This window comes from Tenrec ecaudatus, chromosome 16 (assembly GCF_050624435.1).
Source record: "Tenrec ecaudatus isolate mTenEca1 chromosome 16, mTenEca1.hap1, whole genome shotgun sequence".
In the NCBI taxonomy this organism is placed as follows: domain Eukaryota; kingdom Metazoa; phylum Chordata; class Mammalia; order Afrosoricida; family Tenrecidae; genus Tenrec; species Tenrec ecaudatus.
In genome coordinates this window covers 17,051,106-17,067,009 of record NC_134545.1, presented here as the reverse complement: position 1 = coordinate 17,067,009, position 15,904 = coordinate 17,051,106, and the positions used below count along the sequence as shown (strand labels likewise).

At 51.4% G+C, this 15,904-nt stretch overlaps 2 protein-coding genes across 4 annotated transcripts in view; one reads left to right on the top strand and one right to left on the bottom strand.

The window, feature by feature from the left end:
- The window catches only part of KCTD10 (potassium channel tetramerization domain containing 10), a 41,038-nt gene extending 32,040 nt beyond the window's left edge, over window positions 1-8,998 (bottom strand). The window contains exon 1 of the mRNA XM_075534080.1: window positions 8,683-8,998. Coding sequence (XP_075390195.1) covers window positions 8,683-8,685 — 3 coding nt within the window. The 5' untranslated portion in view covers window positions 8,686-8,998. The remainder of the gene's footprint in view (window positions 1-8,682) is intronic.
- Window positions 8,999-9,030: 32 nt separating this feature from the next.
- The window catches only part of UBE3B (ubiquitin protein ligase E3B), a 42,731-nt gene continuing 35,857 nt past the window's right edge, over window positions 9,031-15,904 (top strand). For 2 of the 3 annotated variants that reach the window (XM_075534077.1, XM_075534078.1), the window contains exon 1: window positions 9,031-9,227. The gene's annotated coding sequence lies outside the window, so the exon portion shown is untranslated. The remainder of the gene's footprint in view (window positions 9,228-15,904) is intronic. The other variant, XM_075534079.1, reaches the window with a different exon arrangement.

Sequence of the window (15,904 nt, the reverse complement as noted above, 5' to 3'; positions counted from 1 at the left end):
GACAAACAATAGACAGGTCTATCAGGAGAACAGTAGCAGTAGCAGGATATGCAAACCTTAGAACATTTCAAAGGCAGGCTCAGGAGGATTAGAGTGGGAGGAGGCATGGAAATATGGAAGAGGGAGGAATTGGGATAGAGAGAGAGAGAGAGAGAGAGAGAGAGAGAAGCAGATCCAGCTTTCCAACTTCTTCCAAAGAAAGCGGCCCAAGGAGATGAGGTTTCAACGCCAAGAGGAAATGGTGACCCCTCCCTTCTGGCACTCCTTTGAAATAGGCCCTGGAGACACTACACAACAAGTCTCAGCAACTGTGTTTCCCGGGGAGATTGGGGGGGGGGGGCGAGAGGGGGGAGGGTGTTGGTGGGGATGGGGGTGCTGGCGGGTTGCTTATGGGAGTAAAGAGTTACCCCAAACTCTGAAACGGAAAGCCTGGGAGGAAAAAAAGGACTGGTGATTGTATGTGCAGTGCTTTTTAAAAAAAATTTTTTTCCTTTTCTTTTGGGGCTATAGGAAAAAGAGAGAACTTGCCTCCAACCCAAATAAAAATACTTTCTTGGGCAATTCCTTACAGATCTAAATCGCCATCGCCCCAGCATAAACGCACCTTGGAGAACTGGAACAGCCCTTTGTAAGGCGCCTGCTGTAAAACAGTCAAAAGTCAAAAGGCTGATTCTTGACATAATTTCTCCCTTTGACACTTTTACAAGCTGTAACTTACACAACTTAAGCATGGCACTTTGGTCAGTGTTTGCATCTCTGTAACCTCACCCCAGTCTTCCAGTCAAGTCTGAGAACATGTGCCTGCCATTTCCTACTGTGTGACAGGAACAGAAACCTCACATCAAGTCGATGCCGACTGCAGAGTGGCCTTACACTGCCCCCACCCCACCCCCATGGGTTTCCGAGGCTGTCTCTCTCTCCAGGAGCAGACTCATTTCTCTCCCTCAGAGCAACTGGTGGCTTCGAGCTGCTGACCTCGTGGCTAGCAGTTGTTTGTAGCTCACTCTGCCACTGGGACTTTTGATAGGAAAGCTCCCCCCCTTTCCTATCAATCCCTCCTCCCCAAAATACCTTTCCTATATACCTTCTCTAATCCAGACAAGGCTGCAAGGCAGCAATCAGGGTTTTCATTGGATGGACGGGGTGGGTTACCCGGCCCAGAGAAGTTCAGTTACTTGTTCAAAGTCATGAGGTACATCAGTGATGGACCAACTAAAAGGCACAAGCAAGTCCTGGCTGGCCTGGAGCCCAGGGTTTTCATTTCTTTCTTTTTAAAAAATGTATTAAGACCTTTTTTTTAAATGCATTTTATTGGCACATAATTTACATATCATACAATTCAATGGTTCAATCATATCAAGGAGAATTGTGCAATCACTACCATATCAATTTTAGTACACCCCCAACCCATGGTTAAATTACCTTTAAAATGAGTTGTGCAGTCAGTCAGTTCCAGTGCTCCCTCCCCCCTTCATTTTTCATTCCTGAAATCCCCTTTCCCTCCCTGTCACCCACCCCCACCCCTGCGTCCCCTATCACCCCTCGTATCAGTTATTAGCACTATGCAGCCACTCCTCCAGCGCATCACAAACTGGGGAACCCAACAGAAACAGTAAAACACAAATTGAAATCAGGTGGTCAGGATAAAATCATAATATAAAGACCAAAATACAAATAACGAGTAAGAAAGAAAAGACCCCATGGACATTAAAAACAGAAACAGGGAAGAAGGAAGAGACGCTTGGTCTCCTGGCCCAGCATCTAGTTGGAGTCTGCATCTTCGAGATGACGGTGGTCTCCGCCCGAGAGTCAGGCTGCTCCAGACTCTTGCCTGTGGCACCAGGGGATCTGCCAGCGGCTCCGTCTGAGCAGACGCTCTGCAGATGGGTTTCGGGCTCCCACTTTCCTCCCTCCATAGCCGGCTACAAATTGGCTGTTTATCGTTTTAGCTCTGATACTTTCCCTTCGCCAGATTCAAATTGTGTAATTGTCACCTTTGGGGAACACAGGCTGGTGGGCTTCTCTTGGTATGAAATTAGCTGACTGCTAGCTTGGATGGTTGCTTGTTTGAATTCAAGCCTTTACAGCCCCCTGGCACGTCCAATGGATAGCCGGGGCCCATCTGCTTTTCACCACACTTTGCTGTAACACCCTTCTCGTCAGTGATCCTTTCGTGAAGGTGTCGCACAGGGCCATGCTACCAGAGCTAGCTGTTCTTGAACTGGGGCAAGAGTGAAGTAGGAGCCCAGACTCATCTGCTTGTCCGTGGGGTTTGCTAGTCTCAAGTTTACTTTGGCAGTTGTAATATGACAAAATCACAACCCTATAATTTCACCTGCATCCAGAGCAGCCATAAGCCAATCAGCAACCAAATAGAACACACACACCCAGAAAGAAAGAAAGAAAAAGAAAGAGCAAGCTGCAAGCAGGAAAGCAAAAACCCTGTATCAACAAACTACAGCATTGTCAATCACACCCCCACCCCCAGCCCTGGGTATAAGTCCATTGCACTATTAGCATCAAGAATTTCCCCAATGGCCAGCATGCTGCTGCTTTAGCTAGTAATCTGCCTCAACCTGTGAGCTGCTTTACCCTTGGACCCCGCCAACCCATGGATCACGTCACTGGAGCTTGAGGCTCCTTCGGGACCTGCTGTGCCATGCTGCTGGTGTGCACATTGTACATCGCTGGAGCTTGAGGCTCCTTCGGGACCTGCTGTGCCATGCTGCTGGTGCGTACATCGTGCATCGCTGGAGCTTGAGGCTCCTTCGGGACCTGCCGTGCCATGCTGCTGGTGCGTACATCGTGCATCGCTGGAGCTTGAGGCTCCTTCGAGACCTGCTGTGCCATGCTGCTGGTGCGCACATCGTGCATCGTACATCGTGCATCGCTTGAGGCTGGTGGATCCTGCTGCCTGGCTTTGCTTCAGTTCTATACCCCATCCGGGCCTGTCTCGCTCAGCTCCTGAGCTACTGACTGTTGCCAACCCACCTTGCTGTGTGCTGTCTTCGGGCAGATTCTGCCTGCCTTGCCCAAGGGAGGGCTCCGCTATCTCCTTCCTTGACCTTGGACCTAGCAGCCCACATGGGTTGAAAGACTTCCAGTATAGTAACTGTTCCATGGGCCTCTGTATGGCTGTGTGGACTAATTAGCTGTTCTATTCCTTCTTGCTACATAAACCTCCCCATATATATGGTATACATATATATGTACTATATATATATATAAAATCCTAATTGTTCTGGGTTTTTTTCCTAGAGAACCCTATTGAACACAGCCATGGACTGCCAGAAGAACAACGTGTCTTGTAAGAACACTTGGAATGTTCCTTAGAAGTGAGGATTCCTGGGGGGGAAAAAAGGGAAACCAAGCTGATTCCAGGAACCCAAGTGGAAGGTGAATTATGAGAGTGATGAGTGCAACGAATGTATAAGGGTGCTTTGCTCAATTGATGTATGTACAGATTGTGATAAGAGCCTTATGAGCCCCAATAAAAAGATTAAAAAAAAAAAAAGAAGTGAGGATTCCGAGCTTTTCTCACATACTTTGGACATGTTTTCAGAAAAGGCTAGTCCCTGGATAGGGGGGTCCTTGATAAACAGGAAGACCTGCTGCTCACACATAGCAAGCACATGCGAGGACAGAGAAAAACAGGCAAAGTTTCATTCTGTTGAGTTGGATCAACCTGCTGGTATCGAACTGCTCTCCAAACGCTTGTTCTCCTTGGTAAATGACGTCAGTCTTTCAAAATTGGAAGTTTCATCTGCTCATGGAAGCCATGTCCTAGTCTCCAAACAGCATATTTGTGCAGCAAACATAACTAGATTAAAATGCAGATTCTACTACTTAAAAAAAAAAAGAATTCTCCCCATGACCCAGCCAGTACTCCAGACACTGTCGGCCGGAGTTGCTTACGTGACTGCAGCCACACCTGAGGCCCACCCATGAGTTCTCCTCCCCCAGCTCCATCTCTCAGTAGACTGAGCTCTGTTAACCCTAAGTTTAGTAGGGACTGATGCCAGTGGGGGCCTCCCGGGGTCAATTCTTCAAGTGTAGATCCCAGCTCAACGGACCTCATGCTGTTGTGCCGCTGCAGGGGTTTCTAGTCAACACAGGACCTCCGCACTTAGCACGCGTGACTGGAGAGGGAACAAAGAAAGCTCTGCTCTGCAAACAAAGGGGGGAACCGGGGAGTGACGGGCTTGAGGTAAAGGCCCCAGCCTGCCTCTTCGTAAGGGTGGAGGGCCTCCAGGAGCCACCTCTGAACCCAACAGGTCCCCCCCTCCACCCGCCCTCCAGCACATGATTCCGCAGGGGGCACTCTGCATGGGCCCCAGGCACGGAGCAAGCACCCAAACGTCACGATGGCGATGACTGGGAATCCTGCCAAGTCTCCGGTTTATTTCATCTTCTCTGCGGAGACACTGCCCAGCACTAGGAGCTACCCAGAGCTCTCGGCAGAAAACATTCTGATCTGATGGAACACTGGGGCAGAAGGGCAAGCACTCAGCCTCGCTGGGGTAAGCCCTTGGAGCAGACTGTGTTCCGGTGAGCTAAGGGCACAGCAGGCCTCTTCCTGGAGCTTGGCGTCAACCCCCCCCCCCCCCCCCCCCCGCCCCACACAGCCATCCCTGGCGGGATTCTGCTTTTGTAAAAACAACAAACATGCTTCAAAGGCTGGACATCACTGTGTAGTAAGTCTGGGGGTTGGGTGAGCAGGTCAGAGAACTATTGGAAAGGGAGGTGATGGATATGGGAGGTGTTTGTTACCTGTTCTATTAATCCGAGAAGCATCTTATTCCACTGGTGCAGATTCTAGACCCTGGCTCTCCCGGCGGCTGCACAGATCGGTCACCCAGAGGAGCGTACAACAGCTTGGCTCCTCCACATGGGCATTTGGATGCAATTGGTCTGGGGACTCGCCTAGAGAGCTGGACTTTTGCATGACACGGTCATGGGATTCTAATGTGCTCCCCCCAATTCTCCACCACTGTCCTTAAAGGTTCTGTACCCTTCCCCCCACCCACCCACCCAATTAGGTCATCATTAGTTCTATGGTCTCACCAAAGCCCCTCAACCTCTTACTCCATGAGCCAGGTGAATTGCTTAACCACGCTTCAAGCCTAAGCTCCAAACCAAAAGCCTGCCCCCATGTCACACCTTCAGAGGCAGAGGCAGTGAACTCAAAACCCAAAGCCAATGTCATCAAGTTGGCTCTGAGTCACAGTGACCCTACAGGGCAGTGTTCCCAGGCGATAACTAACTCTTTGCAGGAGTAGAAAGCACCAGCCGTAAGCACACGCTAAACCATCAGTACCAGCTGATGCTGGAAAACTGGAAAGGCAGTCTTACCAACGACCTTGGGAAAAACAGGGCTTCGATGAAATGCCTGACTCTTGGGTGCTGCTTACACAACCCTGGGAGAACCTTCCCCTTGTGGGGAAGGAGAGCTGTGTGTGGAGAGAAAATGGCTACAAGCCCAGTGCCACCACTCTGTGTGTTCAGCTGAATGATCTGACCCGAGCCTCAGTTTCCCTAACTTATAAAACGGGCCCTTTTTTTGAGCCATCGTCTTCCAAATCAACTTCAGGGAATGGCTGTTAGCGGCCAGCTTCCCCTGGGTTCATCAGACTTAACGGAAGCTTCAGTTGTTCTCAACGCTGGCGCTACCTTAGAATCAGCTGGGTGCTAAACACACACAGAGACAGAACACATTTCACCTGAATCCATAGTTTCTCCAAGTCATCTGGCCTACTGCTCCCTTTTAAGGGGGGGGGGGGACTCAGCGCCCCCCACCCCACCCCAGCAATTTTAAGCTTTCGTATTCTAACCCACAATCCAGGATAAATCATAGGTATGTGCTTTTGCACCTCCGCCTGGCTCAGTTCAAAGCGCGCCCCCCACACTCCCGAGCATAGGGAGGCAGCACCACCCACTTTGGGAAGTACTGTCTTACCAACTGAATCAAAACAGTGATGGGAAAGCATCCTGAGACAACAATTTTAAAAGTTATTCAAAAATAAAATAAAATAAAAAGCTATTCAGGTAATTCTAATGTTCGGCCAGGGCGAAATGCAACTGAGCCAAGGATATTTCTTTTAACTAGCTTGATTTAATTCATAGGTGCTGCTGGGTAGGAGTTGGGCTGATAGCCACAAGGTATGTCATTCAAACCCACCAGCAGCTCCAAGGGAGAGCAAGGAGGCAGTGTGGGACGGTAAAGGCTTACAGCCTCCATAGCTCTATACAGGGTCATGTGAGATGGAACAGCCTGAAGGCAGTGGGGGACACAATAAAAACACAAGTGCAGCTGCCTCCTAGTAGCAGCAAACTTGAAACACTGCCTTGTGGTCATTTTTAAACTTCCGGGGGAGGGAAGGGGAGGGTAGTGAGGTCAGGCACACCTCAGACCAAAATAAACAATCTCACTGCCATCAAGTCAATTCAAACGCACAGCAACCCTGCAGGGCAGGGTAGAACTCACCCTGTGGGTTTCCACACTGTAACTTTTTATGGGAGTAGAAAGCCACGTCTTTCTCCTGAGGAGCGGCTGGTGGATTCAAACTGCTGACCTTGTGGTTAGCAGCCCAACTCGTAACCCATTATGCCACCAGGGCTCGGAAAGGCATGCTTATTAACTCTGAAAAGCCGGCTGCCCCATTGCAGCCTAACAGGAAATCTGGTCAGTTACACAGCTGCATTTTCTTCACCTTGAGCCAAATGACTTTTCTTCCTGGGGATCGAACATTGTCAAGATGTTGACAAGTCTAATCAAGAAATCGCTCGTTAGCCTGGGCTCACTGCCGCGGAGTCCATTCCAACTCCTATCAGCCCTAGAGGGCGGGGACAACTAGTGCGGTGGGCTTCGGAGGCTCGAAATCCTTACAGCCTCATCTTTCTGCCGCAGAACAGCGGATGGATTCGAACTGACGTACTGGCTAAGCGTTGGCCTGCTAACCACAAGGCCAGCAGTTCGAAATCACCTACTACTCCATGGGGAAAGGCAAGGCTTGCTATTCCCTTAAATCCTGGGAAACCCACAGGGACAGTTCTACCCTGCCCTACAGGGTCGGTGTGAGTCAGAACAGACTTGGTGGCAGTGAGTTCAGATCCCCTAAAAGTCTTCATGAAACCAATCATGGCGGCACCCTAGAGTGTCTGACAGGTGGTTTACGGACACCTGAAAATGTGCATTTCTAACAAGTGCCCACTGTTCCTAGGGGAATGTGGAAGTCACAAAATCTCCTGTCAACTTGACTGAAGGGATGGAGTCTAGCCTGTCAATCAGGTCAGAGTCAATCGTGCCTCTGTGTGGGCTTTCTCCTGAGGATTCTGGGAACTCCTACTCACCCCAGTGCAGAGATGCTTCCACCGCCACTGGGTCCTTAAGACTTTCTACCCACTGGCCTGTGATCTTCCTGCATTCAGCATCATTGCATAGCTGTGTGAGCCTAAAGAGGAATTTATGGACCAGTGTCGGCTATATGGGTGAATATCGGACTTATGGACTTTGATCTGGACTGGGCTGGGATGTTTCTCAATGTACAACTGCTCTTTGATATAAACTCTTTCTTATCCACATGAGTGTCTTCGGATTTCTTTCCCTGTAGTCAACTCAGACTAACACAGGTGGCTATGAGTCAGAACTGACGAGATGGCAGTGAGGTGGGTTCCAAATGCCAACTCAAAAGTTAGAAGACGAGGAATTTGGTGAGGGGGGAAGGGAGAAGAGACCAACCTTCCTTCCTCTCAGGTGGTGCTTATTTGGCACAACCCAGTGAGACCCAAGTCGGATACAAGTGGACTCATTTTCCTCCAACAGTTCTTGGAACTCATTTCCTAAGAGCCCCGGGGCTAACAAGAAAAGGGCTCTGTTTCACACGTCTCCCCCAGGGACAAAGAGGTATTCAAGGCACAGACCCCGGATGAACCTCCAGCAAACAGAAACCTGCCCGCAGCTGCCAGCCAGCACCAGCTACTACAACCGGCGGCTCCGGAGGTGTGGCCACGGCGGACTCGACGGAAATAACTGTGGCGAGGAAACCCGACGCGAAAGAAGCCTGATCTTAGACCCCTGCATCCCTCCCTGGGGGGAGCCCCAAGTATTTGAACCGACACCCCCCCCCCGGCCCCGCTCTCCAGTTCTTGCTCGACTTCCACTTGCTCGGGTGTTCAACCTCGCGGGGAGCCTCTTCCCCACTTCCTGAAGCCCACCGGCTCCGGCCACCAAGCCCCTCCCCACAACTCCCCCAACTATGCCCCAAAGCACCCCACTTCACTGCTTCCTACCTTGACCATTCTCCTTCATAACCTCCCCCCCCCCCCAGTTCTTTTTCCACCCCGTGTCTCGCCTCAATAACGTGATCTCCTCACCAGGACCAATGCTCACTTCCAACCAGCACCCAAGACTCAAAACCCCTTAACCGTACACCTTGCCGGCTCCCCAAGCCCAAAGGTCCACTTCCGGATCCCCAACAGTCCGCAGCCGCTCCCCGACTGTCCACCCCAAAGCCCTTCCCCCACCCCCAGCCTCGCCCCTCTTCCAGCCCCCCAACAGCTTCTCCCCTACAGCGACCGCCCCGAATCACGTCCCCTCCTCCGGGTCCCTGCTGCTCCCTCTGGCCGCAGCTGGGCCCCCTCGGCCGCCCAGAGCGACCCCCGGGTGGGCGCCGCCCTCCTCACCATGAAAAGTCGCAGGACGCCGGAGTCTCCACACCCGGACTGAGGGAGCCGAAAGAAACCCAGCTCGCTCGAGGCGGGGCCGGGGCGGACCCTTCCGGTGCCCGCAAACGACTTCCGGCCCCGCCGAGTGCGTCCTGCTAAAGCGTCCGTCACGCCCCGCGGCCGCGGTCCCTCGCAAGTCTCCGGCTTGAGGGGAACCCGCCTTTTTAGCTCGATCAGACACGGGTCCAGCTCCTGAACGCTCCACTTTCTAAACTTCCAGCGACAAGGGTGGCGTGGGAGGAGGATTTTCCATTCCGGGTGCAGAAGCCGTGCGGAACCCTCGTCACCGGAAGTGGACACTTGCTTCCGGACGGAGCGCTGAGCGCGGGTCTCCCCGCGACCAAGATGGCTGTCGGGGCTCGGCCGCTGCCCGGGACCTGGCCGAGATCAGGGGAATCGGGCTGAAGCGGCGGCTTCGGCGGCCCCGGCTCCGATCGCGGGGGCCCCCGTTGGGCAAAGCGAGCGATCGGCAAGTGAAATCAGGGTCTCAAGTGTTCTAGGAGGTGAGACCGGGGCCCTTGATGGGGTGGCCCTGGGTACCGGTCTCCGTCTCCCCGGGTGGGAGGGGCAGGAGTGAAGAAGTAGGTTTCGCCCTCCAGGGAGTTCTCTCTGGTGCCCTTCCACGCCTTTTCTTCTCCATGACGATCCTTCTTTATAAAAGGGTGAAGCCGGGCGAAAAGGGTTTGTTGTGGCGGTTGTTGGTATGCAGGAAAGACGCCGGGCCTCACAAGTGACCCAAACAAGAGTTCGCATTGTATTCGCTTTGCTAGAGGTGACCTTGGGAGAGTTCCCCCTCATCTCCGAGCCTCAGTTGCCGCCTCTGCAAGATGGGCTCATTAATAGCCCGTTTCACAGAGGGTTGCTGTGTGACATGCTTTAGTACTGAGTCTAGCACACAGCTCTCAATAACAACAGCTGGGCGAATGACATCAATAAAGGAAACCTTGAACCTGGTCTAATTTGACTGTTTTGACCCCACGGGCAACCTTAACTTCCCTGTGACATTCTGTGAGTCAAAGAGTTTCTAGGCCTTGTCTCTTTTTCGTACAAATAAATAATTGCTTTTGAATGAGAAGGAAGTCCAAATTCAAGAACTTAAGTTAACTCTGAAAAATCATGTCCCTTCTCTCTGTGTGAAGGTGTTGGTAATACCCTTTACTTAGGTAGACTTTGCCACACCGGTAGCTTATGCGTTGAGCCGCTAACATCAAAGTCGGCAGTTCAAACCCACCAACCACTCTCCATGGGGAAAGAAGAGACTGTCTGCTCCCGTAAAAATTTATAACCTCAGAAAACCCAGAGAGAGGTAGAGCATGAAGATGGCTTCCACAGTTGTGAAAGCAGGCAGATCCAAGTCCAGGCTGGTTCATAGTTTGTGAGTCAGGTGTTAAGCTGGAGGCTTCTGACGCCAGTAACTTCAGATTACTTGAATCCAAGACCAGCAGGTCAGGTTTGTCACTCCAGAGATGACTGAGGCGTGCAGGCCATCGGCTCAAGTCCAGAGGAGCCAGACCCAAGAAAAAGTAAACAAGCTTTCCACCCAGAGTCTACTTATATGGGAAGCAAGGCACACACCTCCAGGCAGCTAATTACATCACGGTCGTGGCCTGAGTAAGGATGTTACTTTCCACCCTAATCTTATTCCACTATGGAAGTTGGCTGTGATTATAAGTCAGATCCTAGGGAATTTTTTAAAGCCCACTGCCCTTGAGTGGGCTCTTGACTCATAGAGCCTAGTAGAACTGCCCCTTGGGTTTCCAATCCTTTAAGTCTTTACAGAAGTAGACAGCCACTCATCTCTCACCTGTGGAGTGGCTGGTGGGTTCAAACTGCTGACCTTGCAGGTAGCAGCTCAGTGTTTAGTCCACTGTGCTACCAGTGTCCCCGTAGGTATTCCCTGCTAAACAACAGGATACTAGCCTAGCCAAGTTAAAGCAAGCATTGTCGCTATTACAACACTACAGAAAAGATCACTTACATGCTATATGCCTTCAGACTTCCCTAATATCATTTTTAATAATCACAGTGCTCTGATTACTAGTTTCAAGTTTGTTTGTTTTTTATTTAAACCCCGCAACTTAATGCCATTGGGTTGATTCCAACTCTTAGTGATCCTGTAGGACAGGGTAGAATTGCCCTGTGGCTTTCCAAGCCTGCCTATCACTACGGGGTAGAAGGTGTCATCTTCCTCTCTTGGAGCAGCTGGTGGTGTGACACTGCTGACCACAGGAACAGCACCGGCCAAGGAGTATATTTTCTGTGCATTGTCGTAGCAAGGACGTTGAGGGCCATCAAGTTGATTCCGACCCAGCAACTCCATGTGAACAGAAGATGGGAGTTCCCTGGACAGCAATCTTTACAGGATCGCCAGGTCTTACTCCTGTGCAATCAATGAGTGGGTCCAAACTGTGAACCTCTTTGTTTGCAACCAGGCACTTAACCCTGCGTGCCACCAGTGCTCTGTTAGCAACCCTAACACAAAACCAAAGGAACCCACTGCCATTGAGTCAATTCCAGTGCATAATGACCCTGTAGAACAGCAGTTCTCAACCTGTGGGCCGCGACCCTTTCCCAGGGGTCGCCCAATTGATAACAGTAGCAAAATGACAGTGATGAAGTAGCAACGAAAATAATTTTATGGTTTGGAGGGCGGGTCACCACAACAAGAGGAGCTGTATTTAAGGGTGCAGCATTAGGAAGTTGAGAACCACTGCTGTAGAACTACTTCCTAGATCAACTTCCTAGATGGTCAATCTGTGTGGGAGCAGACAACCTCACCTCTCCCACAGAGTGGCCGGTGAGTTCGAACTACCATCATTGTGGTTAGCAGCCCGTTAACCCGCTGTACCACCAGGCCCCCTTATGAACTCCAGGAGATGGGTCTGTTTACGCTTAACTTAAACATAAGGAAACTGAGGCTTGGAGAGGTTAAATACTTACCTTGGGCAAATAAGAGAGAGTCCGAATCAAGATGCCTTGATCGGATCCAGGGCGTTAGTTTGTTTTGTCTTGCGTTCCGTGCAGCCTCTTGTTTATGGCGCTCGTGTTAGGTGACTGCAGCGCAGTAGCCCTAGATGTCGGGCTGCGTGAGTCAGAATGAACTCAGTGACAGCGAGTCTTCTGAGTCAGAGATGGAATGCAGCTGCAGGAGGGGAAGAAAGAAGAATTCGAAAAATTGCCAAGTAGACACTGTCATGTGATATGAACAGAAACAAGCAGAATCGTGACCTTAAGAAAGATTTTAACGTGGGGGACATGGAAGGTTTGAAATCGTAGTGGTTCTTGACCTTCGTAACGCTGTGACCCTTTCCTACAGTTCCTCGTGTGGTGGGGACCCCCAATCATAACTTTAGGTTCCTTGCTACTTCACTGTCATTTTGCTACTGTTAGGAATCGCCATGTAAATATCTGATAGGCGGGATGCATTTCCATTGTTACAAATTGAACATCCTGAAAGCATAGTGATCAATCCCCAAAACGATATGTAATTCTATATTGTGAAATATTGATTTCTAATAACAAATACATGAAATTTTGTCTTGAAGCCTGGTGTGGCAAGGGTAATAGTCTTAATATAACAACGGTAAACTACATTGTTCCATTTTGCGACAGTATGTACAAAAAACCAACTTCAGATGGGAAGATTGAGATAGCTTCTTTCTCTCCAGATCAGCCTATCTGCATGTGGGCAGACCCGCCTGGAGACGATAGAAGAGCGAGCCTCGGCTCCTAAGACCATCGGAAATATGTGTTTTCCGATGATCTTAGGCGACCCCTGTGAAAGGGTCATTCCACCTCCAAAGGGGTCACGACCCACAGGTTGAGAACCGTTGTCTTAGTGGCAGTTTGCTTGAAGCCTTTTTTCCCTTGGAAAGAGGCTCCCTCTTTCCCTCCTACTCTTTCCTCCCCTCTGACTCCGCCCCCCCCCCCTCTTGAGGGACTGTCCCTATGGTGAGGAGAGAAGGCACTGTTGTCCCCATGGCACGGGCTTTTGCCCAGTCTAACCATCAGGACCAGACGGGTGAATCTTAAGTGTCCCCGGAGATAAGACACACTGGAATGAATGAGGCATGGGAAGTATTCCCGCATAATTTCTTGCTCCAAAGAACCCTAATATCAGTGCACATGGCAGCATTTGTTGAAGACTTTAAACCCAAAATGGACCAAACTTCGCTTCTATAACAATTGGCTGTCCATCAACTGTTTGAGCTGACAGCCAGCTGAGCTGGGTAGGTACTTGATGGATGTCCTCTCCTTTCGCCCTGGTGGTTGGCTGCTGGGCCAAGTGCGGGCAACAGATGAAGGCTGGAAGACTCTCCTTGTACTGACCTGCCAGACGGGGCCTGGGCTCCAGCTCCCTGGGCCTCCCCCTGTCCACGCAGCCTCAACCTGGGGTGCTACTTTGAGAGAGGTGTTGAGAGAGCAGACACCACTCTAAATGAAGCTGATACACGCTCTCCCAGTTCTAGGACCCCACACCACTCCTCTCCACGTGTCGGTGGGTCTCATCTCCATCTTAGGGCTACGTGTGTGCATGCATGCATTTCTCATTCCTAAGGCATAGCCCCATGTTGTTGAAATTTCCCCACGCCCCATGATGGGGCCCCGGGGCGCACGCTGGTTTGAGTGTTCAGCAGCTGCTTCTGTAGAGATTGAAAGCAGCATTTCCAAAGGGGGTGATGCCAAAGTGGCGGGCACTGGAATGATCGGAGTTGGGCGTGGCAAAAGCAGGTCTCTCCACTTTGTTTCGGGCAACAGGCTAGAGTACAAAAGTTTTTAAATACCCAGGGAGGTGCAAGAAGTCATTTTTTTTCCCCTCCAAAGGGAGTGGTGGTAGGCCAAATAAATTGGGAGTCGTGTGATTTGAATCCTTGACACCCAAAAGGGGCATAGACCCACTCTGCCCTCTGGGGTGGCTCTGAAGCGGAATCCAACGATTGGTTTAGGGATGTTGGGGTGGCGGGGGTGTTGTCTTCACCCAGTCTCCCCACGATCGTCTTGCTTTTATCATCACCAAGCCTGTCACTGTCATTCCACTTTTGTAAAAGAAGACCCCTCCTTTTACTTTCCACCCATTCCCCTGAACTCAAGGACCAACCGTGGAGATGCAGTCAGGCCTCCATTCCAAGGAGACGATTGTTTGAAAAAGGGGCCTAACTGTTGGCTTTAGAAGCCAGAGGCACTGGGTCTGTTGCTTGGACGCCCGTGAGAAATTCCGTGGCACCTCACCCACCCATTGGGCCCCTGAACCTGACTGCCCTGCGCTGCCTCTGCCAGAGAAGAGAAGCCTTCCCTCCCTCCCCCCCCCAGGGAGTGAAAGAACATGCCTCCCTTTGAGATCACTAATAGTGGCCCGGCTTTCAGCACCACGGGTCAGTCCTCAGGGCAGCTCCCCCCATGGGCTGCCACCATCCCTGCGAGGCTCTGGCAGCCTCCCTCCCTTTGTTTTCAGAATTCCCGAGGCAAGCCCCACATCCTGGAAAAACCCCCGCTGCTGTTTGCAGATGCCAGTGGGCGATGAGGAGGGCCCTGGCAAAACTCCCTAACTAGGTTCAAGTTGGGTGGCCCTGGTACAGACTTTCTCCCCCTCCTTTTGAAGAAAACAGTTTAAGTTGTGGTTTGGGTGAAGGCTTACACTGCTATCTATCGGTTCCCACTCAGCAAGCGCTAAGAGCACTGTGGTGGCAAAGAGGGTTATGTGTTGGGCTGCTAACCACAAGGTCAGTGGTTCAAAGCCACCAGTTGCTTCGAGGGAGAAAGTTGAGGCTGTCTGCTCCCGTGAAGAATGACAGCCTCGGGAGCCCACAGGGGCAGCTCTACCCTGTCCTGTAGGGTCACTGTGAGTCAGCATCGACTTGATGGTGGTGAGTTTGGTTTTTTGGTTTTGCCAATGGTGACTGCATTGTTTCAGGGCAGTCTCAGTATTTCTGCGCCCATGTGTCTGTCTGGTTTGCCTGGCCCTTACACCCTCTGTTGTAAAGGAGCCACTGACCACGGGTCTCGTGTAGATTTTTGTCCTGAGGTGCACAGGGCTCACAGATAGATAGGCTTCGCTGTGTGGGCCAGTGGGTCATTTAGCTAACGGTGGCTGGAGGGGCTCGTTTCCAATCAGAGATGAGAGAATGCCGCAGAGCAATGGTCTCCAGACTCCACTGTGGTTGTTTTGATTTGTTCCCAAAGGTAGGCGAGGTTCTGTTCCATGTTCTTCTAGTCTATCAGGCTCCACCGATTATGGCCCCTACACACTTCCATCTGGATCTCGTGTGCCTTGAGGGAAATTACCCGGTAAGAAAGTTGTTTTCCACAAGGCTGCCCTTCTGCATCATTCACTCCGGTGTCTTGTCGAACCAGGCTGGTGGCTCCCTTGGGAAGCAAGCAGCTGGAGAACTCCTGGCTCCATGGGCCACTGGCGGCTTCTCTAGGCTGCTGACTGGAGCCACCGCTTTGGGAAAGGACAGCGACTGGTGATTTGGAGAAGAACACAGTGCATCCCCTAGAATCTTTGTTCCAAAGGAGTGACTGCCAGTGGCTGGGACAAGTTCTACTCTGGAGTCATTGTCAGTCCTGAGCAGAATGGGAAAAATCAAGACCATGGACCTGGTTGTCGGCGAAACACAGGGCTTTCAACTTCCGTAAAGCGTTAACCGTCTCAGAAACCCACCGCGGCAGTTCTGCCCTGTCCTGTAAGGTCAGAATGGATGCAGTGGCAGCGAGGCTGGCTTGGGTTTTTGGACTGGTTTCTACAAAGACTCCAGCGTCTTCCATTTAAGGGGCTCTCTCGTATTCTGGGGCCCTGACCCCTTTGCCCTTCCGAGGGTTGGAATAAGGAGCCCTGGGGGTGTGGTGGTTACAGGTTGGGCCTCACTCTGAAAGGTCAGCGGTTTGAAACCACCAGCTGCTCCTCGGGAGAGGGACAGGCCTTTCTTCCTGTTACTCCCTGTGGGAAAACCCACAGGGGCAGTGCCACCCTGGCCTGTGGGGTCCTGTGACTCGGCATGGACTGGACGACTGAGTTCAAAGACTCACATGTCCTGCCTCAAGTCGCACCAATGACTGCCTCTTGAGAGGCTAAATAAAATGATGGTGACGGGAGGGGGTCCTGTTTGATTTCTCGCCCCTCCAAATGTGTGCTTGGCAAGTAGAATTGGACCGCCCAGTGGTGCTGTGGTTCGTGGCCGCT